The 23,985-nt window shown below is 37.9% G+C and overlaps 2 protein-coding genes across 2 annotated transcripts; both read right to left on the bottom strand.

Moving 5' to 3' along the window:
- Positions 1-128: 128 nt before the first annotated feature.
- Positions 129-2,819, bottom strand: LOC129107532 (lactoylglutathione lyase-like). Its single transcript, XM_054619035.1, has 7 exons — positions 2,748-2,819; positions 1,590-1,672; positions 1,356-1,496; positions 872-939; positions 635-700; positions 310-327; positions 129-262 (listed from the first exon to the last, which is right to left on the bottom strand). Exons 1-7 carry the CDS (start codon positions 2,817-2,819, stop codon positions 129-131), a joined length of 582 nt encoding a protein of 193 aa, XP_054475010.1.
- A 2,572-nt stretch (positions 2,820-5,391) lies between these two features.
- bub1 (BUB1 mitotic checkpoint serine/threonine kinase) lies at positions 5,392-23,948 on the bottom strand. The gene is given in 26 exon segments (XM_054618570.1): positions 5,392-5,739; positions 6,623-6,729; positions 6,989-7,166; positions 7,252-7,409; positions 7,507-7,668; positions 8,442-8,542; positions 9,136-9,826; positions 9,828-9,972; positions 11,250-11,316; positions 11,407-11,581; positions 12,392-12,470; positions 12,604-12,679; positions 13,877-13,987; positions 14,832-14,951; positions 15,034-15,074; positions 15,801-16,252; positions 17,402-17,520; positions 17,702-17,861; positions 17,900-17,930; positions 18,997-19,046; positions 19,136-19,215; positions 19,307-19,347; positions 20,027-20,223; positions 20,318-20,459; positions 23,550-23,609; positions 23,737-23,948. Coding segments are annotated over 26 exon segments (3,765 nt in total). The 5' UTR covers positions 23,760-23,948; the 3' UTR covers positions 5,392-5,540.
- Between the last annotated feature and the right edge of the window lie 37 nt (positions 23,949-23,985).

Here is a 23,985-nt window from a genome sequence, read left to right as displayed (position 1 = left end):
CTTCCTGTTTGTGTTTTTTATTGTATTTTTAATTTAAAGGAGTAACTTTATCACAGAACTTAAAGACCTGAGAGGTTATGTGAGAATAAAGAGGTTTTTCATGTACAAAATAAAAGTCTTCTTTTGTTTCAGCAGCGTTCTCCGGCCTTAACAGTCTCTTCTTTTGGTGACATCAGTGTGACCATGTTGTTCGGACTCAAGATCTCGATCCAGTAGCCGTCAGGATCCTGAATGAAGGCCAGGTCCTTCATCTTACCTGTGAGGAGGAGGAGGAGGAGGATGAACACGTTGGTAGTTAATACGACTTAATTGGAGACTTAATTAAACCTGAGTTAATCCCACATAAACCGTCCTGCTGTCCCCAAATGTGGATTCATCCGCCGCTGAAAAGAGTCCCCCAACAAACGCACTATTTCCTCCTTTGTGTGATAAAAACTACATCTGTTTCAGGAAATTACTGATGAAACTACATCTATATTAGCACAATTATCTAATGTTGACGTGTCTGTATGTTACATATCATTCACCCATTCACACACTGATGACATTTAAGCAGTCCACACCGACAGATTTGTGACTCACGAACTAATGTTGATTCTGGTTTCAGATTTTTACGAATTCTGGTTTCTTTCACTCACTCCTTGCTTTTCAAACACTTTGCAGGCGGCGTAAACATCAGGAACAGCAACACCAATATGACCTGCATCAACAGGAAGGTCACACCCAGAACACCCGTGAGGAACACAAAGTGAAGGTGCAGTCTGGTTTTACTTGTTTTTAACTAAAAAATAATACAGTTGTAAAGCAGAAAATATAAAGTAGAAAGTGACAGAAACAATTTAAATTCAGATAATCGACATTCATTTCTCACCGAATCCTCTTGGTTCGTTGTTTCCGTTGTGGTACGACAGACTGTCATCTGACTCTGAACCCCAGTTACTGACAGAAATAAAGAAACATTCTTTATTTACCACTTTACAAAGACACATTAACGTTTATTTATTAAAGTAACAACAAGTAACTATCATTTATTGTATTTTTTGGCCTCCCTTTAGAAAAATTGGGAAAAAGATCTGCAGATGAATTGATCGGGAGAATACTTGTGTCCTAAATGTGAAAGCTGAACTTGCTGCTACGACTTCCTCCTCTCTTCTGATTTAATTATTTCCAGAGAAGTCAAAACAGAGAAGTTAAAACAATATTTGCATGTTTTTGAACAACGGGAAACAATTGTTATACGTCAACAAACGGTGAAAAGCATTCCTTTATGGAGCCGTTGTTTGTTCACATTATGTCGGAGCATGAAAGAGATCTGGTGGATGGTGTTTACTCTGGGTCCTGGTCTTCTTACGTACTGTGTGAGCTCGATGGTGGCCCGGCGAGAGAACGTCCACGCCGTCCTCTCTTTGATGTCGGCCGGGATGTCACACTTGTCCTCGTAGCCGACGAAGTAGAGCGTGAACCGCATCGAGGGGAAGTCGATTTTCTGCAGCAAGCTGGGAAAAACCGAAGAGGGAGAACCGGTCAGAGGTTTAAAGGTCTGATATCTGATCAGAGGAGGATGATCAAAGGCTCAGGGTCGCACTCACGTCATGCCCAGGATACGAGTGTAGAAGTCCAGAGACCTCGCCGGATCTTTGACCCTCAGCATCGTCTGCTGCATCATGTAGTCCTGAACAGAACAAAAGTCAGAACGATGAATCTTTAAAGCCGCACTGATCAACATTTATATAACAAACCCTCTTATTATTATCAGCAACTCCAATATTCTCTCTCTTTTAGCTCCGTTTTGGGTCTCCTCCTCCTCCTCCTGGGGGAAATATCTGTCTCTTTAGCTGCTAAACGCTCCACTTTGTTCACCTGCTGGTCTTTAAATACTGCAGGAAATCACTTTGATGAGAACAGTGGGATTTAACCAAAACAGGAAAGTTGCTGGCCAGATTTCGGAGGAGTGACACTTTTAATTTCATCCATTTAAAAGATATATTTAAAAAACAAGAGGACCAGCTATAAACAAATAAAAATTACTTTTAAGAGTTTCTCCACAGAGAGCAAAGGGGCAAAGAAAATAATAAGTCCCCTTTTATTCTTCAAAACAATACAATAGAACAAAAAACACATATTTTGCATACATTTTCTTTCAAATAAAAATGATGTAAAGTAAGAATATTGGACCAACTTTGGCTTCTTGTGCCAGTTTTGCAACAACTCAGTCGATACTGAATAAACCACAGAACTTAAGACTAAAATATTGTTGTTAAAGTAAAACATAAAAACTAAAAAAGAATTACTAAACAAACAAAGGTTTTGTTGTTGCAAAGAAAACATTATTACTAAACAAACCCCAACATTTAAAATATTCTTTCTTGTTTTTGTGAAGTGTCACCACCATTGAACTGAGTAGGAAGCATAAATCTCACAGGTGGAAATCTTAAAATCTTGAAAAATGAAGCTGTACTGGTTGAAAAAACTATAAATGAATAAATGTTTTAAGTCATTTTTGTGAAGCATCCCTTTAAAATGTTAAAATAAATCTATTAAAGTGGATTTCTCTGCAGCTCTACAACATGTTAAAGAGAACAGAATGTCAGGCCGGCCTCCAGGCATCTGCAGGTCTGGAGGCCAACAGGTTGGACAACATTTCAGAGTCTTCAGAGCAGAACAAATAGAACAAATAGAACAAATAAATATAAATACATTGTTATAAATGAAGATGAAGCAGACTTTAAAGAGCACAAACACTCCACCTTGGTGATGGGTTCCCCGTCTGTGCAGGCAGCAGACGCGGCCTCGTCCGTCAGTCCTCCTTGGTCCTCCATAGCTCTAACTTTAACTTTAACAATCAATGAACTCTCAGGTTCTCCTTCTCTGTGCTGCCTTCAAGTGATGCTGGGAAGATTGGGCTCCCCAGATGTAAACCTCAACACAGAGGACATTCTGGGTGCAGCACATGGGTTATTCATGTTTTAAATATCAGATATTCACAGTTTGTTTATGACTTTTAAAGCTTTGCATTGAGATATTTTAACTTTTTAATCTAACAATAAATACACTGTTCAAGGTTTAAATGTTTTGTCTAATTCTGTTTTTTCTTTGTATTATAGTGGTGGAAAACGAGAGGGTACATCTCAAGTGTTTATTCCTAAAAAAATGATCTCCATGTAACAGTTTTTGTTCTTTTGCTACAACGACATTTAAACCTCATTAAAAAATCAGTCTGATTATTATTATTAATATTATGATTATGGCACAACATTATGAGATAACGTTATATTTTTCTGGTTATTACAACATACCAACTGTGTGTTATAACAAGAACATTTTGGTTTATTAATTGAAATATTTATGTTGTTTTAACAAGAACACTTCTTTTTAATAAAGTTTTGTGTTTTAACAAGATAAATATGTTACAAAACAAAAATCTGCTAAAGCTAAATAGTTTATGTATTATTGAAAATAAAATAATTCATTATGGCACAAGGAAAGGACCACATTAAAGCAAGAATATTTAATTCAATTTATATTATTAAAGAGAAACATGTCTTTTTATTAATATTGTTATCAGCAATACGACGTCGTACTCAATATTTCCTCCGGTTGATGTTTCACAAATCTCAAAACATATTCTGTGTTTCAGAAACAAGAAAACTAATTCTAAATGAACTTTGTAACACTTTCACTCAGACATCTCTGGTTGTGATATTGTTGTTTTTTGATGAAGACTAAACATCTCTTCATTGAGGAGTCCAGTTATCAGATATTTCAGACAGACCCTGAAGGCAGCAGACTCTTTTTCTCCACCCAGGTGAGTCCTGAGGGAGGGCCACCGACCAGCCGCTGCCTTCAGGTCACAACTGAATTGTTGGGAAAAAGAAACGCCCACAGTGAAGAGAAAGGCAGCCGAGCAGTAAAGTAAAGACTGAAGAAGAAGAAAAAGAAGTGGGAGTTTAAATTCCTCTGAACATTTCAGTTCCTTCTTCCTGCTTCATTTATCTGCTCCACAGAGTCAAAGGTCAACTCTCTGCTCTTTGTTTGAACGTTAAGACTTGTTAAAAGCATTAAAGGTTAAAGGAAGTCTGGCAGGCAACATTAAAAGAGTATTTGAAGTAAAATGTAGCTGATTAAATCTTCATGTTTAGTTGTTGAATTAAACCCTGATGAGGATCTGGAGTTGTTCAGGTAGAAAAATGCAAAGAAGAGGGTGGAGCTGCAGGTCTGAACTTGAAGAGACATTTAAAGACGGGGAGGATGAAACTGAGGCTGCTGAGGACACAAACACACCCTGATTCTGGATCAGATCTTACTCCCACTAATCCCACAGTAAACACAGATTACAAACACTCTAGGAATGGGAGGTATTCATTTCTAAATATACACGGACTGAACCAGACAGGAAATGAGACAAAACCGTGGAGCTACAAGAAGCAAAAAGTTTGTGATAATTCTTTGTGGTTTCATCACTGAGAAAATCTCTCTTCACATAAAAGTGAAATAAAAAAAATGTATGTATGACTTTGGTGCCATCTTGTGGTCATACCAAGAATGACACTTTAATTTATCCATAAACGATTCTGAGAAACATAAAAATGTACTTTTCATAGAATGTAAAAATATAAAGTCTTTGTTTAAAACAGTATGATTATTAAATACTTGAGTAAGCATTTCGTAGAGGCCTCTTCATTTTTTTTTTATTAAAAAACAAAAGCTAGAGGCTAATGTTTGTGATAATTCTCTGCGGTTCATTTTTCACATAATAGTTCAATAAAAATAAATATGTATGACTTTGTCGCCATCTGGTGGTCGTATCAAGAATGATACTTTAGCCATAAACAATAATGTGAAAGACAAAAAAAAAAAAAACCAACTGCTAGGTTTCCTTTTTAAATAAAGTATAAATATAAAATCGGTAAGAAAATTAAGATAGTTAAATACTTGAGAGAAAAACTAAATTAGCATTTTTTTGGAAGCTTCTTAGAAAATCTATTAAAAAACTAAAACTAGGAGCTAAAAGCGGCTAAAAGTTTATAGTTCTCTCTGGTTTCATCATTGAGAAAATATCTAATCACATAATAGCTTAATTAGAAAATGTATGTATGAGTTTGGCGCTATCTGGTGGTCGTATCAAGAATGACAGATAAATCAAGCCAGGAAAGAAAATGTGAAAGACTTTCCTTTTCAAAGAACGTTTAAATATAAAAACTGGGTTAAAAATTAATGATTATTAAATACGTAAAAGAAAAACTAAATGAGCATTTTGTGGAGGTCTCTTAAAAAAATAAATAATTCATAGAACGACACCGATTCTGAAAAACCCCAGAAAATAAAATCGGATAAAAACTTAAATAAATTCCATCTCATCTCCAGAACTTGAACAAACATTTTATTCTTGCTCATCACTCCCAGAAGTCAAACAATTTCGGAAGCAGTTAAAAATACATTTTTAAAAAAAGCGACTAGATAATAATTACAATGTTTTTTATGAATGAATGAATTCTGACCAGACTCTAAACTCCTCCTCTAAAATAAAACCCGCCTCCCGCTCATCTCCGCGCTGTTTTCCTGCTCTCCAGAAGCAGAACCATCATGCGGCTCTTCAGCGACGACAGTTTGCTGCCGTAGTTCTGCTGCAGCGCCGACGACAGCGAGCAGCGGAGGCTCCGGAGGGCCGAAGGGGATCGAACCTCCGGCACGTTCAGGAGAGTCTGGAAGAAGTCCTGCCACAAGTCGCTGTGGGGGTTCCTGTGGAGGAGGGTTTCATGGGAAAGTGAACTTTTTGGTTTTTGCAACCAGTGAACAGGAAGTGACCATATTTGGTAGCGACTGGCTAACTTGCTAACTCCACCATGCTTTCATGCTACAGAACATTAAAAGCACCACATGAACTGCTGGGTTTGGTCTACGTTACTCTAACATGAAGCCAGATTTAGCCGTTTATAAACTTACCATTCATGATGGCTGTGAGCCTTTCAGTTAGCTTATAATAATAATAATAATAATAATAATAACTTTATATAGCACCTTTTAAAAGCAAAACAGTGCAATAGATGAAACATTAAAAACAATCGTTAGGATAAAACTAAACTAAGAAACAAAATGAAATAAGTGACGATTAAATAAACGAACAAAATAAATAAAGTCAAGTGAAATAAATAAACATAAAATAGTAAAAGAATATAAGATAAAATAGTAAAACCAAAGAAAATGAAACATTAAAACGACGACATCACATAAAAGCCATTCTGTACAAATGTGTTTTAAGAAGTGATTTAAAAGAGAGCTTATGCTAATCACTAGCAAAGGCTAATTGCTAACTATTACTATGATTATAGTAAGGTTAGAGTGGTGACATAATACAGTATACATGTGTGGATTTGAGTTTACATGCAAGACTGGGATATTTGTATGCACGCCATTAGCATTCATGCTAGCTGTTAGCAATGTGGGTTTAGTTACTCTACAAGATTCTACTTTTCCATGTGGGCATTCCTCTTCAATAAACTACTTAGGGTTTTAGATTAAGTAATTAACTCTCCATTATGTAGTATTTTTAATTTCAACTTCGATAAATATGTAAATGCTCTGCCATAAAGAAACGTTTCAAAACCATTTTTGGAGGATTTACCTTCTAAATACACCGTTCGTCTTCCACACGCCGCCTTCATTGGTGACCTTCATGTACGTCCCGAACAGCAGGCAGTACACCGTCCCCGCTATCCCAAAGTAATCCGTCTACACACACACACACACACACACACACACACACACACACACACACACACACACACACACACACACACACACACACACACACACACACACACAGTGAGACCTTCACAAGGAACCTAAAGAGTTCTTAATTAATGTCTGAATTGCTAATTAAATTCCAGTTTCAAATCCCAAAATAAGTGTTACTACTTTTTCAAGTCACTTTTTAAAAATGAAACATATGCATAAATATTCAGGTATAATAAACAACGTGCATTCTTACCTGGTAGTTCCAGGGTTTCCCGCTGAGCATCTCGGTACACTGGAAGCCCGACGTCAAACACTTGGCGGTGAACGCAGTGCCTTCTGGGAAAAGCTCCATGTCGATGCTCTGCCCGAGGTCGACGAGGACGAGGCCGTGGTCCAGGTTCTCCGGCTCAAAACACCTGTTGTCCAAGAACCTGAGACACGACGGCAGCAACGATGAAGACCACGATCCAGAACATCCTCAGAATCAAACACGTGATTAGTGACGGGGATGGTTACCTTTCTCCCAGCAGGAAGTTGTCGGGTTTGACGTCGGCGTGGATGATGTGGACGGCGTGCAGCTGCTCCACCATGTGCAGGATGCAGACGGCGAAGTACATGACGAGAGGCTGAGGCATCACCTTGTCGCTCAGCGTTTTGTAAATGTTCACCGCGTTCTGATTGGACGAAAATAAAAAAGAGAAAACACCTGGTAAGAAGATAATCAACAAAGATGGCCGACGGCGTCTCCGTGGCGACGAGGCGGTAACGTACCAGCAGGGTGCCGTGGTTGTGAAGCTCGCCCAGCAGCACGCTGCCGTTGTGGAAGAGGTGAGCGGAGCGGAGGCCGCTGAACAGGTGACGGAGGTCGGGCCGCAGACGAGCGTCCAGCTGGGTGTTGATGTAGAACTCCCAGGGATTGCCCGGTTTCTGAACCTGTAGCCATGGCAACAAGGAGAGGAGAGAGTTCAAAAATACTAAATGTTATACTTTTACTGAGTTATAGTAATTTATAGTGTTTTATTCTAGTGTTCAATTCAAATGATAAGGACATAAAATTTAAGTATTAAAGTATTTCTATGGATTAAAACAGATCTTTTCATTATTAGTTTTAATGACGTGTTATAATCTTAGAGCTAGTGTTAGGAAGTTAAACATCATAATTCATCTCTAATATCTATTTTATATTAATGTGAAAACATCTTCAAACTACTGGATTTATTCTAGTTTATCACCAACACTACATTTTACAGATTACATGTGAACACATCATGATAACGTTATAATTTACCTTCAACCAATACTCATTTAACTGAACAGAGCCTGAACGCATCATAATGTAACTGAACAGAGCCTGAACGCATCATAATGTAACTGAACAGAGCCTGAACGCATCATAATGTAACTGAACAGAGCCTGAACGCATCATAATGTAACTGAACTGAACCTCCATTGGTTAGATGTAGCGCTGCTGGTAACGTTACTAGCTCTCCTGCTGATTTAAACAAAAGTTCTTTGTTCACAAGAAAGCATAAATGAAGTCCTGATCTCATATTTTACTGAATATTGGAGATAACGATCGTCAGCAAAACTTTATTTCACTCTGTGATGGTTAACGTTTAACTGTGTCAATAATCTGCGGTTAATTCTGTCTGTTGTTACAGAGAATAACAGTTTGATAAAAAGAGAGTAACGGTCTATTTTCTCACCTTTAGCACCGTCCTCTCTGAGGTCACCGGGTCGGTCGCCTGGTAAACCGTCGCAAAAGCTCCTTCACCGAGGACGCAGTCGACCCGCAGAGACGCTTTACCTGGAGAGAGGAAAACATTTACATCTCACATGAAACCTTTCGATGTGTTCACTGAGCAACAAACACACAAACAATAATGTTTATTATTACGATTAGAAATTAAACCTCGTATGATCTGGAACGGGAGTTTTTCCTGAATTATTAAGTTGAATTTAGTCAAAATTTACACTATAAATAAACAAAAAGACCTGCAGCAAAGAGTTTAAGAAGATTTCTTCATAAAATCCACAATAAATGAATTACATTGTGGATTTTGTAACACAACAAAAGTATGTTTAAGCTTCACAAATCCTGTTTCATATGATTTAAAATACATTTTCAGACTTAACTGACTACGTTCACATGCACTCTAATGTTATTGTTGTTTATTGATAAAGAGCATGTTAACATCTGGATATTCAGAATTAAGCCTCATTATGAATGTAGCTTCATCAACTGAGGCAAATTTGGAATTTGTGATTTGGGGCTATACAAAATAAATTGAATTTATGCTAAGCTAGGCTAACGGCCTCCTGGCTGCAGCTCAATAATAACTGCACAGACATTTTCTCATCAAACCCTCAGCGTTACATGTGAGCGGCGTCTCTGCTCACCCATGCTGATGGTGGTCTTCGGGGTGATGTTTGGGACTTTGCACTGCCAGGTGATGCAGCGGGGGTCAGAGGTCAGAGGGGGGTCGAGAGCCGACAGCAGACCAGAGATCAGCTCCTCGTCCCACGGATCCGACACCAGCTGGACCGAGGACGTCCCCCCTTCTGCCGGTGCTGCGCTCATGGACACGTCGTGCGTCCTCGGCCCTCTGACGTCTGGACTCATCATGAGTTCGTCCTCAGCGCTGTGCTGCTGCCCCGGGCTCATGGGCACGTCGGCACAGAGCGGCGGCTGCTGTGGACTCATGGGGACGTCCGGATGCGTCCTGTTGGAGACGCCGTCCGCTTCGCTGAGCAGACGGGGACTCAGGAAGGCGTCCAGGTCCGGTTGGACTTGGGGGGCGGGGCTTATGACAGCCAGCCAGTCCGGTTTTAGACCACAATCCGGGCTCATGGGGACATCTTGGACTTCACTCTGGACCCGTTGTGGACTGGCGGGTTTGTCCAAGTCCTCCATGATTGCAAACGGTTCTCTTTTGGGTCGGACTGAGGCCTCCGGTTGCTGTGAGGTCAGAGGTGCCGGTTTGGGACTCGTGTACACGGTCCAGCCGGTGGTGGTGGTGTTCCTGGAGACGGAGGACTCGGTGGGACACATGGTCTGGTCCCTGAAGGACAGCATGGCCGGGGCGGGGGGGCTGCACCATGGTGATGGAGGAGGAGGTGAGGCAGTGATGGGCGGAGGCCAGGACCTCGCCCACGATGGTGCCGTGAGCGGCGGCGGAGGACGGAGCCAGCTGACTGAAGGCGGTGTCGTTGGACGGACTCTGCTCCATGATGGGGCTGAGCGGAGAGAAGACGTTCAACATCAAACACACTTTGTGACGTCGTTATATAGTGTTTAACTTTATCATTATGTATTTAACATTTAGACTATAAAATATCACAAACGTCCACATTCAAAAACCCAAAGATTTAAATAATATAAAAGACAGAAAGTCACATTTTAGAAGCTGAAACTAGAGAAACTTTGCTCGATAAACAACTGAAATCATTAACCAGTTATCCAAATTGGTGTCTGTTCATTTTCTCTTAATCTAACAATCAATCTACTAATATTGTGATCATTACTTAAAAAGACACATTTCTGATCATTCACTGGCAGCATTTATGTACCTTCAGATATAAATCAAACTTTGTGCTGTAAACAATTTGAAAACTTTCAAAAATGTAATTTAAGTTACAAGATCAATTACTTAAATAAACTAAATAGCCTACAGCCACTAACAAACTGCTACGACTGAACCGTAATATTTAATGCAAAATAAATATTTTCCACAGCAGAATGATGCACATTATGTTTTAAATACATCGCAATATTAATATAGATATTTTCCTGATATTGATATGTTTATATGTCATATAACAAACTAGTAAAATCCCATTTAGGATATTTTAACTTAATCGTTTTAAACATTTAGGATCAGGAAACCATCCGTCTGTCTGAGCGTGTTGTAGGCTGTACATTTCATAATTTTTCCAAAAGGAATAAAATGTGATTTCTATTTTTGTGGTCGTGGCGCTTTGTCATGCACGTCTGAATTTTTATAATTTGACACAGAATAACGTGACTGTCACAAATACTTCACTCATAAAAACACTTTTCATATTTAGAGATTAATAATAAAAAAAGTGCTACATTTGAGTAAATATTTTGCAGCCAAATCAAATATTTTACAGGTTTGTTTTTTTAAATAATGCATTTAATACTTGACTTCTTACTTGACAGGGCTTTAATAAAGGGAATAAAGTAGTTTATAAATATGAGATATGAGTTTTTAGATAATTTAAATCCCTTCTCGTCATAGTGGACGTTGGTTTATGGAGTTTTGTCGGTTACACTTGTTGTCTTTTTGATTCTTCACATCTCATTTTGTTTCTACGTCCTCTGGTGTTTATGAGAATAATGCAACAAACAGCACGTTACAAGTATAAACAGCTTTTTACAGGATCTTAGCTTGTGCTCCATCTGTAGAAGCTCACGGTTTGATGCCACACATGAGTATAAACAAAGCTTCAGTGACCTTGAATACCCTGAAACCCCGAGCAGAGACGGCTACCTGAGTTTCTTGGGCTGCCGTCTGATGAAAGCATCGTCCTCGGCATCTCCACCATCACCGTTGTTCTCTGCAGAACAGGAAAATGAACTATGTGAAGAACATCTCTGACATAAAGAGAGAATACAGGCGGTCGTTTGTGTGTCTGCGGGTCCGTTACCTTCATCCTCCTCGTAGAAGGTGAAGGGCGTCTTGTTCGTGAACGGCGTGGAGACGAACTGAGCCAACATGGCGAAGTCGGTGGTGCTGTTTGGACACGCAGCCAGAGAGTTGAGGGAGTTGTAGCGAGCTCCCCACATGGTGCTCTCGTCTGGAGTCAGCTCTGGAGGAGTGTCCTGGAGACGGAGGAGATTTAAAAAAACATTTTAATAGAATATGTGACGTCCACTGTGGACAGAAGGTCTCACTTTGTCCCTCTGATCTGATATTTAAGGTCCATTGAATGTCATTTCTTTACATTTAAAGCTTCAAAAGTCTGGAATTATATTTAATGACGTCATCACCCTAAAAAATAAATAAATAAATCCTCTTTTTTGCACTAAATCAACTTTCTTTAATGGATTTATCTCAACATAAATAAAGGGATGATGTCTCAATAGATGTTTTGTTTTTGTGGTTATATAAATATTATTTCTGGTGTTCTATTCAGGTAAATGACAATGTTGTTTTTTTTAAAGGCTAAACACAAACAAATATAGATTGAAGCAGAATATTCCGTTATATAAATGATTAAAACTTACTTTTTGTTCTATGTTTTAACTTTTCGTCTTTGCAACACTGGAGTTATTGGAAATATCAGGAAACAATCCTACACTACACTATATCTACCACTGGAATCTAATTCTACATTTTACTTAATATAAGATAAAATAAGATAATCCTTTATTAGTCCCACAGCGGGGAAATTTACATGATTTCAGCAGCAGAGAGGATGGTGCAAACAAGATCAAAACAAGAATTATAAATAAGTAAATAAGTAATAATACAGTAAAGAATATTAAATAAGTAAAAAAATCCACAATAACTTTATACTATTAGTGTAGTCTGATCTTTATCTGACAATGTGCACAAATACCAGCATTCAAATGTTGATGAATACTTTAAAAAGTGACTCAACGTGTTCATAAAGTTTTCTTCAAACTCACATTCGGTTTGTTAGTCGTTGGGATTTCTGCCAGAGCTCTGATTGGTTTAGACTTCTCACCCGCAGACGGAGCAGCAGCACTGAACAACATAACAGGAGCATCATTTCATTAATTCTAATCGTGTATTATATCATTGAATCTCAGCATATAACAAGTAATAATATTTAATATGAAACTCTAGTTTAAGGTCTGACAGAGTGCAGTTTATTTACCCTCCGTTCTCTTTGTCTCCGTCGTCCTGGAACACGGTGAACGGAGCCGTCGTCAGAGGAGGCAAAGAGGAGACGCCTGAGTCCAAAATCAGAGACAGAAGGATTCAGTTAAAACTTTAATAAGAAGTAAGATAAGATAAGATAAGATAAGATAAGATAAGATAAGATAATCCTTTATTAGTGCAAATATTGCAAACAAGTATTTATAAGCATAAGTAAAGAATATTAAAAAGTTAAAAAACAGTAAAGAATATTAAATAAGTTAAAAAACAGTAAAGAATATTAAATAAGTTAAAAAACATAAAGAATATTAAATAAAGTAAAAAACAGTAAAGAATATTAAATAAGTTAAAAAAAGTAAACAATCCACAATAACTAAAATATTATATATACAGACAGAATAATTATTATAATATATAAGTGTGACGATTACACAATCTATCAACCAATAAAATAAAATAAAATTCAAGAATTAATTGTGAAATTTGTGTTACTTTTAATTTCTCGCTCTGTCTTTATATTAATAAATAATAGCATGAATACTGAGTCCCCCAAGATATAAACAACTATTTGTTGGTTCTAAATTGTCTGATCCATCAGAATTATACACCTTCTAGGTTATCACTTCCTTTAATCGATGTCTGCATGTTTTTCTAACAGTTGCAACTGATGTCAAACTCTGCATCTACACTGATGGAAGTATTGCAATTTATTAAAATGTTAATATGCATAAACGCCTGTTTTTGTAAAGAAGAATTGTTTATTTTATTGTCAGTTTTATATTTGTTTTCCAAGTTATATCCTTCAAAGTAAAGTAGCATTGTAATTGATTGTAATATTTATTAGGCAGACATTCTGCAGTGTGAGTTCAGACTCATAGATCAGATATCAACAAGGTAATTGATAAACAAGCAGAATCAATAATGACATTGGTATCAATAAAATCGAATCAATTCCCATCCATAGAGTCCCCAAACAAATCTGTAGCAGTTAAAACTAGTTTTTTCCCTTCTTAACTTCTGTTTATCAAATTTGGCTTCAAAATATGCTTGAAAATTCAAATTTCTCTGCGCTTCATAATCAATTAGCATCTTGATTGGTTGTATTGATCTGTGAGCTTATTTCAGAACAGGCAGGATGATATATTTTATTTTCATACAAGCCCTTGATCAATAAATCATGAATTCAGTCTTAAAACACTCAGCTGTGGAAACATTCTGACTATATGGAATTAAAAAACTTGTATATAAACGTCTGTTTATGGCACATTTACCTTTTCCGTGGTAACCGGGGTCAAACTCCCTCTCGGCCGTGTGGAGCAGCGACGTGTTGCTGAACGGGTCCTCGAGGAGCGTCGGGGCCTGGAACATGTCCATGATCACATCTGGATCACACAGAACCACATCCATTAAAAACATGGAACAAAAGAGAGGAGCAGAACTGGAGCAGTGAAGTAAAGAACATAAAGCATCCTCCTCTCTTTAATTACCTGGTGAGGACAGAAAGAAACCTGCATTATAAATAAAACACTAGAGGTGCAACGGATCATAAAACTCACGGTTCAGATCCATATTGTCAGATACAGATCCCTTTGTTGTTTGATTATAACAGCTGCTCTACAAGGATCCAGCTTTCTGAAGTCAGTAAACCATCAAAAATACTAAATGTTATACTTTTACTGTGTTATAGTAATTTATAGTGTTTTTCTTCATAAAACACACAATTCAAATGATAAGTAATAAAATATCGTATTTTTATTGATTAAAAAAATCTTTTCATTATTAGTTGTAATGATGTATTATAATCTTAGAGCTAGTGTTAGGAAGTTAAACATCATAATTCATCTCTAATATCTATTTATATTAATGTGAAAACATCTCCTTCAAACTACTGGATTTATTCTAGTTTATCACCAACACTACGTTTTACTGATTACAGTGAACACATCATGATAACGTTATAATTTACCTTCAGCCAATATTCATTTTCACTGAAGAGAGCCTGAACGCATCATAATGTAACTGAACTGAACCTCCGTTCATTAGCCGTTAGAGGTGCTGTTAACGTTACTAGCTCTCCTCCTGGTAGCCGTTAGAGGTGCTCATATTTTACTGAATAAATGGAGGATAACGATCGTCAGTAAAACTTTATTAACACTGTGATGGTTAACGTTAAACTGTGGAATTAATCCCTGAGGGGATCAGTAGAAACACGGTCGTGGTTCTCACCCAGTGCTTCCCGTGTGTTGACGGTGGGAGACGGCAGCACTCTGGACGGTGTCGCCTGAACGTAGCCCAGTGAGGTGTTGGGAGTGATGTGAGACAGGTTGGCTGTGCCGCCCTGAGACACTGAGACACAAAAGACAAGGTTTGAAAACGTCCAGACGGCTAAACGAAGGAGGACTTTCTCCTGAACAACGCTGGTACTCACTGTTGAGTTTCTCCTCCGGCTCCGCTGGATGGAAGACCTCCCTGAAAGGAGAGACACAGTTTTTTTTAATTGTTTTATAATTCACCAACTACACAGGTTGGATTACTTTAATCCTGAAGAATAAGGCAGAAATGCTTAGAGGATTTACACTGTAACACGAATATATATCGACTAATCGATAGATTTCTGAGTTTCTTCACAAAGAATCCAACAAAAGCATCACTTTAAATCTTGGAAATAAGTAAGTTAGCACAGAAGAAACTCCCAATTGTTTACGGAAATATGCAGAATGTTTTTGTAGGAAGCATGGACTATATATCAGAAGTGGAGTTAACAGGATGTGACCATATATGGACTGAGGAGGAGTGACGTAGAGACGCCGTATACGTCTCTGGTGTGGACCTGTCAATCAGTGTGTAGCCCCGCCCTAAAGCATCCCCTGCTTTATGGTCTGTTTGACTCTAAATGGAGCATCATTTACTAAATGAACATCATGCTGTATTGAAGAAGACTTGAAACTAGAGATTGAGACCATAAACTCATGTTTACAATGTTTACTGAGGGAATAAATCAAGAGAGAAGTAGAGTCATTTTCTCATAGACTTCTATACAACCAGAGGAGTCGCCCCCTGGTGGACAGGAGAGAGAATGCAGGTTTAACGAATGAAGCATGTTCTAGAATAACACAAAATAATCCACATTTGGTTCTGCTTCTTCAGATTTTGTAACATGCATAACATCATTGAGCAGAAGTAGAAGTTACTCACTGGTGTGTGGTGTTGAGATCCTGAAGGTGACGGTTCTTGGAGCCGCTCTGCAGAACCCGATCGTCCCGGCAGAGAACGCTGGTGTTCCTGTGGAGCTCGAAGCCGCCGGTCTGCTGAAGTGACCGGGACTCAAACATCCAGGTCTGGACGGCAGACGCCTGTTCTGTGGACGCTGACGTCGATGCATACGTCGGTAAATGAACGCTCCTGTCAGCCAGGTGAGGGGCATGATGGGATACCTCCGAGCTCAGAGCGTTAGCAGCTCTGGAGTCGAGCTGCTGTCGAGGCCGTTCGGCGACGGCGGCAGAGGCCTCTTGGACGAAGGTCGACTCGTTGTGAAATCTCAAGCCAAGAGAGCGCCGGTTGCTCAGACGGTTCGAGGGTCGAGGACGCCCAAAGGGCTGCTGGGTAGGATCAGGGTCCAGACTGGTGGCTGCTTCTACCGGAGACGGCTGCAGAAAAGGAAAAGAAGGTTGGTGTTTAACATACATTTCATCTGGTTTTTATTAAGTTGCCTCATGCTCCCTTTTTAAATGTTGTATTTCAAATGTATAAATAGACCTGCAGACAGGATCTAAAGCTGCGTTCATGACATATGAGATTGATCGTAAAGATGGAACAGATTCCAATGTTTACGTCTTGAAAGCTTTCACGTCATCTGGTAGCTCAAGAAGGTTCTAGGATAACCAAGTAGGAAATACTGTGCAGACAGAAATACATCACATCGTCTCTGGCTGACGTGAAGTGTCCATGTTTGCTTGGTTTTAAGACACTTATGTATTATTAAAGAAATAGTTTTGGATGTTGTGTGTGGGGTTTTTATGAGGTTTCTCCAAGGCACCAGACTCCATTCACAAAAACAGTAATTTAACATCGCATAACACAGGAGCTGCTGGTCTACTGCTGCCTCCATATGTTAGTTTGTTTGTGTTGTTGTGGGACTTTGATGAATCTGAATTAAATAATTAACCCTTTAAGACACAGAAGGGACATAATAACACAAACAAACCAACACATGGAGGCAGCAGTAGACCGGCAGCTCCTGTGTTATGGAGTTAAATCACTGTTTTTGTGAATGGAGTCTGGTGTCTTTAAAGAGAGAATAGATAACATCTCGCTTTGGATAAAAGCGTCTGCTAAATGACTGTAATGTAATGTAATGTAATGTGTAATGTAATAACAGCTTCAGTTCCCCTTCATAAAGGTAAAGAGGTGAAAATATTCTAAATATAGCGTTCACTTAAACTGATATTGATTCTTTTAGGAGTCTAAAATACGTCAGTACATTGCTTTGCTCCATCGACTGTAGTAAAACACTGACTATGGAGAAGAACCTCATACAACACTTCAAAACATCACAATTCTCTTTTAGTCAGACATATATTCTAGCTTTTAGAAAAAAAATCAGAGTCAGAAGTCAGAATATCATAATTACAACAACTCTGATATGACATGAACGCAGCACGAGTGCAGGATGCAATGTGGAAAAAAGAAAACAAGCTGAGAAGTGGATCCGCTACATTCAACCAAAGTTAAAGTCTGATCAGGAAACTTTTATCTTCAAAATCTTCAGAATAAGAACCAAACGTTCGCCGTCTCACCGTCTGTGATGCGGTCTGGCTGGTTAGACCTCCACACACCTCCAGGTCCTGGTTTACTTTCTCCAGACTACTCTTAATGCTCATGATGCCCTCGTCCGCCTCCAGCAGCATCTTCTCCACTTCAAACCAAACAGATGTTACAGCAAAGTTAATAAGTGATCATGTGAGTCTTAACAATGAAATCTGACTTCAAAATGTTTTTGTTTTTTTCAGTATTCAGGATTTATTTACCACAAAAGTTACATCAAAGCAGGTTCATTTCTTTCCCTCTGTATTTTAACATATAACCCCTCAGCTTACTCATCTCTCTGCTCTCCATCGCCTGCTTCTCCCGCAGCTTTCTGAAGTATTTTTCTGCTCTGACTTCCTCAAAGCAAAGTTCAGATCCTTCACAAGCGAGTTCCTCCGTCATGTACTCCGACACGGTGAGAACGAAAATACACATTACATTACAGGAGGCCTGACTGGATGTTACATATCATTCACACACTGGAAGGCGCCACCATCAGAGGTCTCAGAGCGAGACACTCTGAAGAGGAGAAAATACACGAGATAATGTCAGTTTTATAATTTAGGTGGACATATTTTTTTACAACTTTACAGTTCACACAGTACACATACAATAAACTTCCTTTGCTCAACAAAAAAACACTCTGAAACCCAAAACCCATCAACATGGAAAAATACATTTCTTTGAAACAAACGGCAAAACTAACCAGCTTATTGAAGCCATAATCTTTAAACAACTGTCATTATCGTCAGATTTTCATCTTTACGACGATGCTCGAACACTTTGTGTTGAAGAAATGTTTCGTCAGAAAAAGCAACCGAAACATAACCTACAATTGTGATATATGATGAAAAACATTTTATTCAACATGTCTCATTAAAAATTTCACCCCAAAATAAACCGTTCACTTTAACCAGATTCTGTAAAAAAACATTAAATCCTGATCTACTCAGCGCAACTAGGAAGCCATGATCGATTCATCTAACAGTCATCGAACAAAAAATCTAAAAACTGTCCTGAACTGCAGACTGCTGAACAGAGCAGAGGCTGTAAAAATGTGAATAGTTCAATATTTATAGTCTTTGGAGACTTCATTTTTTTCCTCAACAATGGTAACACTTGTGGACACTTGGAACAATGAACAAAAAAACTAACTGCCAGAAGGGTAGAAACAGGTTCACTGTTTAACCATGGAGGATTAGAAATAATGATGATGAATTAAATCAGAACCACTACAATGCTGATAGTAAGACAGCAGACAGACAGACAGGTTTAATTCTCTCTCTCTAGATGAACTAATATTTATAAATATCATCTCTCTCTTTGTACCTTTTTCTACCTTTCTGGCAGCGAAAATAATGACTAAAACACTGTCGACATGTGCTTTTGTATAATCTACTGAAGACTGCTGGCAAGCATGTTCACCTTTCAACGGTTACACCCTCACAAACTAAAAAATCTGTGTGTGTTTACTGTGAGAGCAGATCACTGAGCATGGTGTCAACCTCGTCTTCACCACCAACTAACCTCACAAGACAACTACCAAATACAGAAGCGTGAAACCCAAACATTAAAGGTGACTTACATTATGGTGGTTTTATGTGTTGGTGGTTTAGGAGGACAATCCACAGAGTCCTGGAACAGAGGATACAGACTATCAGTGGATCTGAGCAGCAGACATTGGTATTATTAATGAATTGTTACTGAAATGTAAAGACACTCACCTTGTTTGGAGCGACAGGTTCTCTGTGAGAAGACATCTGATTGGTTAAGAGGGAGTTCTGCAACGGGTTTCTACTCTCTGCTTTACAGAAACAACCAAACCGTTAACAGCTGATATGACACACATACATATGTATATGAACAGACAAAGAAGGAGGTGGATAGCCTCTTACGTGATACTGGTGTCTGACTTCTGGTTCTTGTCTGAAACTGTCTGCGGATCAGATTTAGATTTTGTTTTGCATGTTAGTGACTGTATAATAAACACTGAATGAACTATGTAACTCCTGGTAAAGACAACAGGCGACATACGACAGTAAAGGCTGCTATTCATGTATTAAACATTTGTTTTTGTGGCTGCACACATTAAGAACAATCATCCGATATACAGTCAGAAGTAAGCTAGATGAAGCTAGATTCGTATCTTCAGGTTGTGGACATGCGAGTATTCATGATGGAAAGAAAAGGAAAAACAACTACATCTCTTTTGTAGATTTCCTTTGAGAGAGTGCACAAACAAAAGCCACTAACAGCCCACAAAAGGGGGCAGACTGCTTTTTGTTTTTGGCATGAAAATGGACAAAAAGACACAGCGAAATAAAACAAAACCCTCATTGTCCTTTTATTCTGAGTGTGCTCTTGGTCTCAGGAGAAGTAGGAGAAGAGAAGAGGTGTAATGTCTGTATGAGTTTGGTATGTTTGTATATGTTTATATTAATGCAAAACTTCTTAAATGAAGTTATAAAATCAAACACAGCCTGATGTCTGTGCTCTCATGACACGTTATAGTCCTGGGTCATTAATGGAATCATCTCTCCAGAAGACCAAAGAACCTCCAAATAGAGAGAAGAAACAGTGAGCTGAATCTACAGCATCGACTCCTCCGTAGTTACCTGTGTTCACTGAGGACGGCGTCGGCCGGCTGGGCCTGGTTCTCCATGGCTTTCTGGTAAATGGCCTCGGCCTGTTCAATCATCCCCTTCTGCTCAAACTGCTGAGCCCAGGCCACGTAGAGGGCAGCCGTCTTTGTGCCGACGCCTTTACTGTACACGTGAGTGTACAGAGCGATGGGGTCGGAGTAATAACTGGCCTGTAACACAGAGAGAGAGCGACGGAGGCTTCAGTCTGGAGATCAGATCTACTCTAGTTGTGTGACTGTTGTGGTATATTTCGGTGAGACTTACACATTTGATGCAGTAGTTCACGTATCTGATGTCGTTGGCGTATTGCTCGACATTTAAAAACCTCTGAACCAGACTGTCGAACACCAGCGACATCCCGCTGCCTCCGTCTGCAGGTAACCTCTGCTCCAGGTAGTCCACGAACCTGGGGAAAATATAAACGGGGGAGTGTGAATTCAGTACTCTATCAGCTGTCACACACATAGGTATGTTTTTAAGTAATGAAAATAAATAGAAAGATCATATTGGGATGCGAGGAACACTTAGAATAATTGGAACTGTAAAAATAAATCATAATCTAAAAGTTTGCCTAAACTTCAAACCTTATTAATAAAAGGATAATAAGGAAACAGCACCATTACCTCTACAGACTACAACATTATGCAGATGAGACTGTAACGATCTCTGAAACTAAATTGACGAGCTGCGCATCTTGTGAACATCTTGAATATGTGAATACAGAAGGTAAACAAACAGGGGGATAGACTGTGATGCTGTTATACTTGTAGTCCCGTTATGCCACAGAACCTCAGACTGAACAAGCAGAGCAGGTGAAACAAACAGGACCACCTAATACGAACGGACAAAGTATTTTTAAATGTTTGACTGCTTATGGACTCAACAAACCCACAAGAAATCTACTCGAGCTGTGAACAGGGTCAGTGTAGAAATACTCTGTTACAGGTAAAAGTCATGTATTTAAAAATGTAAATTTACATTACATTATATTACATTACATTACAGTCATTTAGCAGACGCTTTTATCCAAAGCGACTTACAGGAAGTGTATTCAACATAGGTATTCAAGAGAACTACTAGTCACCAGAAGTCATAAGTGCATCTCCTTTCTTAAACAAGCATCTTAAAGCATAAACCAGAGCAAAAGTACAGAAACAAACTAATACGAATACAATAAGTGCAACAAACTAATACAAGTGCTAAGTGGAAGGCTAAATGTTAAAATATACCTAAAGCAACAAAAGTAAAAAGAATAATGTATGTTTATATTGTTGTATTATGGTTATTGATGTATTATTGCATCATATTGTGTACATTATCACACTACAGAGATTGACAGATAGATGAACCACTACAGAGAGCTGTCACTACATCAGAGTATGTGCCAATGTAAGGTGATTAAAAGGTAAATAAAAAGCATAAACAGTACAAGAATAATGATTACTATGGATTATATAAAAGACAAATTGAAGATAAACAAATGAATAGAAATGAACTGTTCATATTGTGGTGAAGCTGGGGGCTAACTTCTGAATAAATATGTTATATATAATGACTTTATATACCTCTAGATCAATAATAAATATGTTATATATAATGACTTTATATACCTCTAGATCAATAATAAATGTTATATATAATGACTTTATATACCTCTAGGAGATCAATAATAAATATGTTATATATAATGACTTTATATACCTCTAGATCAATAATAAATATGATAATATAATGACTTTATATACCTCTAGATCAATAATAAATATGTTATATATAATGACTTTATATACCTCTAGATCAATAATAAATATGTTATATATATATATACTTTAAATAATAAATATGTTATATATAATGACTTTATATACCTCTAGATCAATAATAAATATGTTATATATAATGACTTTATATAATAAATATGTTATATATAATGACTTTATATAATAAATCTTTATTATGGACTCAGATGGTCCACTCACATCCAACATAACAAATATGACACATTAAAATACATATCAAAAATACTTTAAAATAGGTGCAAGCTATCATGCCAATGCTTTCGAAGCCTGGATGAAATAGCCCATCATAGGGTTGGTTAAGGCTATAATGATGCTATTTTCTGATAAATCCAATTATATACATGAAATTGAACATTAATCGTAACAGTGCCTGACATGTAGGTACATTAGAGGACACAAATAGCTGGCTAGCACTGTGCCACCTAGGAACACGCAACAACCTCATGGCGTCATTATATGCCACTTTAAGTTCTGCATACTTCTACTCTGTAAGAAGACCAGAGATGAGCTGTATATATGACATAAATAAACAAAGCACACTTAACATCTATGGAACACATGGAAAATTTCCTCAACATCACGTTGGCCTGTGCATATATTTTACACCATTGATGAAATGTCACCGTCATCCATGAGATCATCTAGAAGACATGTTAGATATTTTAATTCCCTGCATATTTATAAGAGGCCATCTTATAGGTGGAAAGCAGGAAAAGAGGATTTTTTGTCCTCTCTAGATCTCACCACAACAACCTTACTCTTTTTGGAATTATAATGTGCATATCCTCAACAGCTCTTGTAACCCAGCAGAATATGGACAAAGTAAAACCAGGTCATCAGCATACATGAGATGATTCACAACTTGATCACCCACAATACATCCTGTTGTACATTCATTTAGCTGTCTTGAAAGGTCATCAATATATACATTAAAAAGAATAGGGGATACTATTCCTCCTTGACGGACCCCATTCGCCACATGAAAAGGATCAGAAACAGTATTATCCCATTTGACCTGGAATGACTTTATACCAATACATTAGAATTCTGACAATATATTTAGGAACATCTCTCATATAATAAATATGTTATATATAATGACTTTATATAATAAATATGTTATATATAATGCCTTTATATAATAAATATGTTATATATAATGACTTTATATAATAAATATGTTATATATAATGACTTTATATAATAAATATGTTATATATAATGACTTTATATAATAAATATGTTATATATAATGACTTTATATAATAAATATGTTATATATAATGACTTTATATAATAAATATGTTATATATAATGACTTTATATAATAAATATGTTATATATAATGACTTTTTATATAATAATATATGACTTTATATAATAAATATATATATAATGCCTTTATATAATAAATATGTTATATATAATGACTTTATATAATAAATATGATAATATAATGACTTTATATACCTCTAGATCAATAATAAATATGATAATATAACAATAAATGTGAAACTTGAATGCAACTTAAGAAGTGGAGTTAAAAAACTACAACCTTTGCCTCTGAACTACAGAGGAGCAGCAGTGTAAAGTTAAAGCATCTTAAAGTGACCAGCTGTCTCCTCCACAAGTCACATGACTGGAAACTACAGATGCTAGCTGGCTAATGCTAGCTGGCTAATGCTAACACAACTCACTTGTCCCAGAGGTCCAGCGGGTCGTCTCCTGTGTACGAGCTCAGCCTGCCTTCAAAGCACCTGAACACACAGCAGGAGGTGAGAAGAGTTGTGTTGTTTACAAAGTGATCAAAACACAGCTAATGCTAGCAGCTAGCATGGAGCTAACACACGTTTACGTCCAGGTAGCAAGCTAGCGCTGACTTACTGTAAATAGTTTGCGATATCCATCTCCTGCTGGGTTAAACAACGCCCTCTGTGCGGTTGTATCCGATCAATTTATCGGATCGATTGATTGATTGGCTGAAGGACTCAGTTTCTCATCGCTAGCCGTGTGTCTCTGCTCGCTGCTGCGGTGGAGCTGCAGATACATTTCAAATTTCGCGCTCAGCCAATAGCAACGCGAGGATTCCACGGTGACGTGTATAACCACGCCCCCAGCGTGTGACGCGTTTCC

The sequence above is a fragment of the Anoplopoma fimbria genome, chromosome 18 (assembly GCF_027596085.1).
Source record: "Anoplopoma fimbria isolate UVic2021 breed Golden Eagle Sablefish chromosome 18, Afim_UVic_2022, whole genome shotgun sequence".
In the NCBI taxonomy this organism is placed as follows: domain Eukaryota; kingdom Metazoa; phylum Chordata; class Actinopteri; order Perciformes; family Anoplopomatidae; genus Anoplopoma; species Anoplopoma fimbria.
Note: the sequence above shows the minus strand (reverse complement) of the source record. Positions and strands in the feature narration are given on the sequence as shown.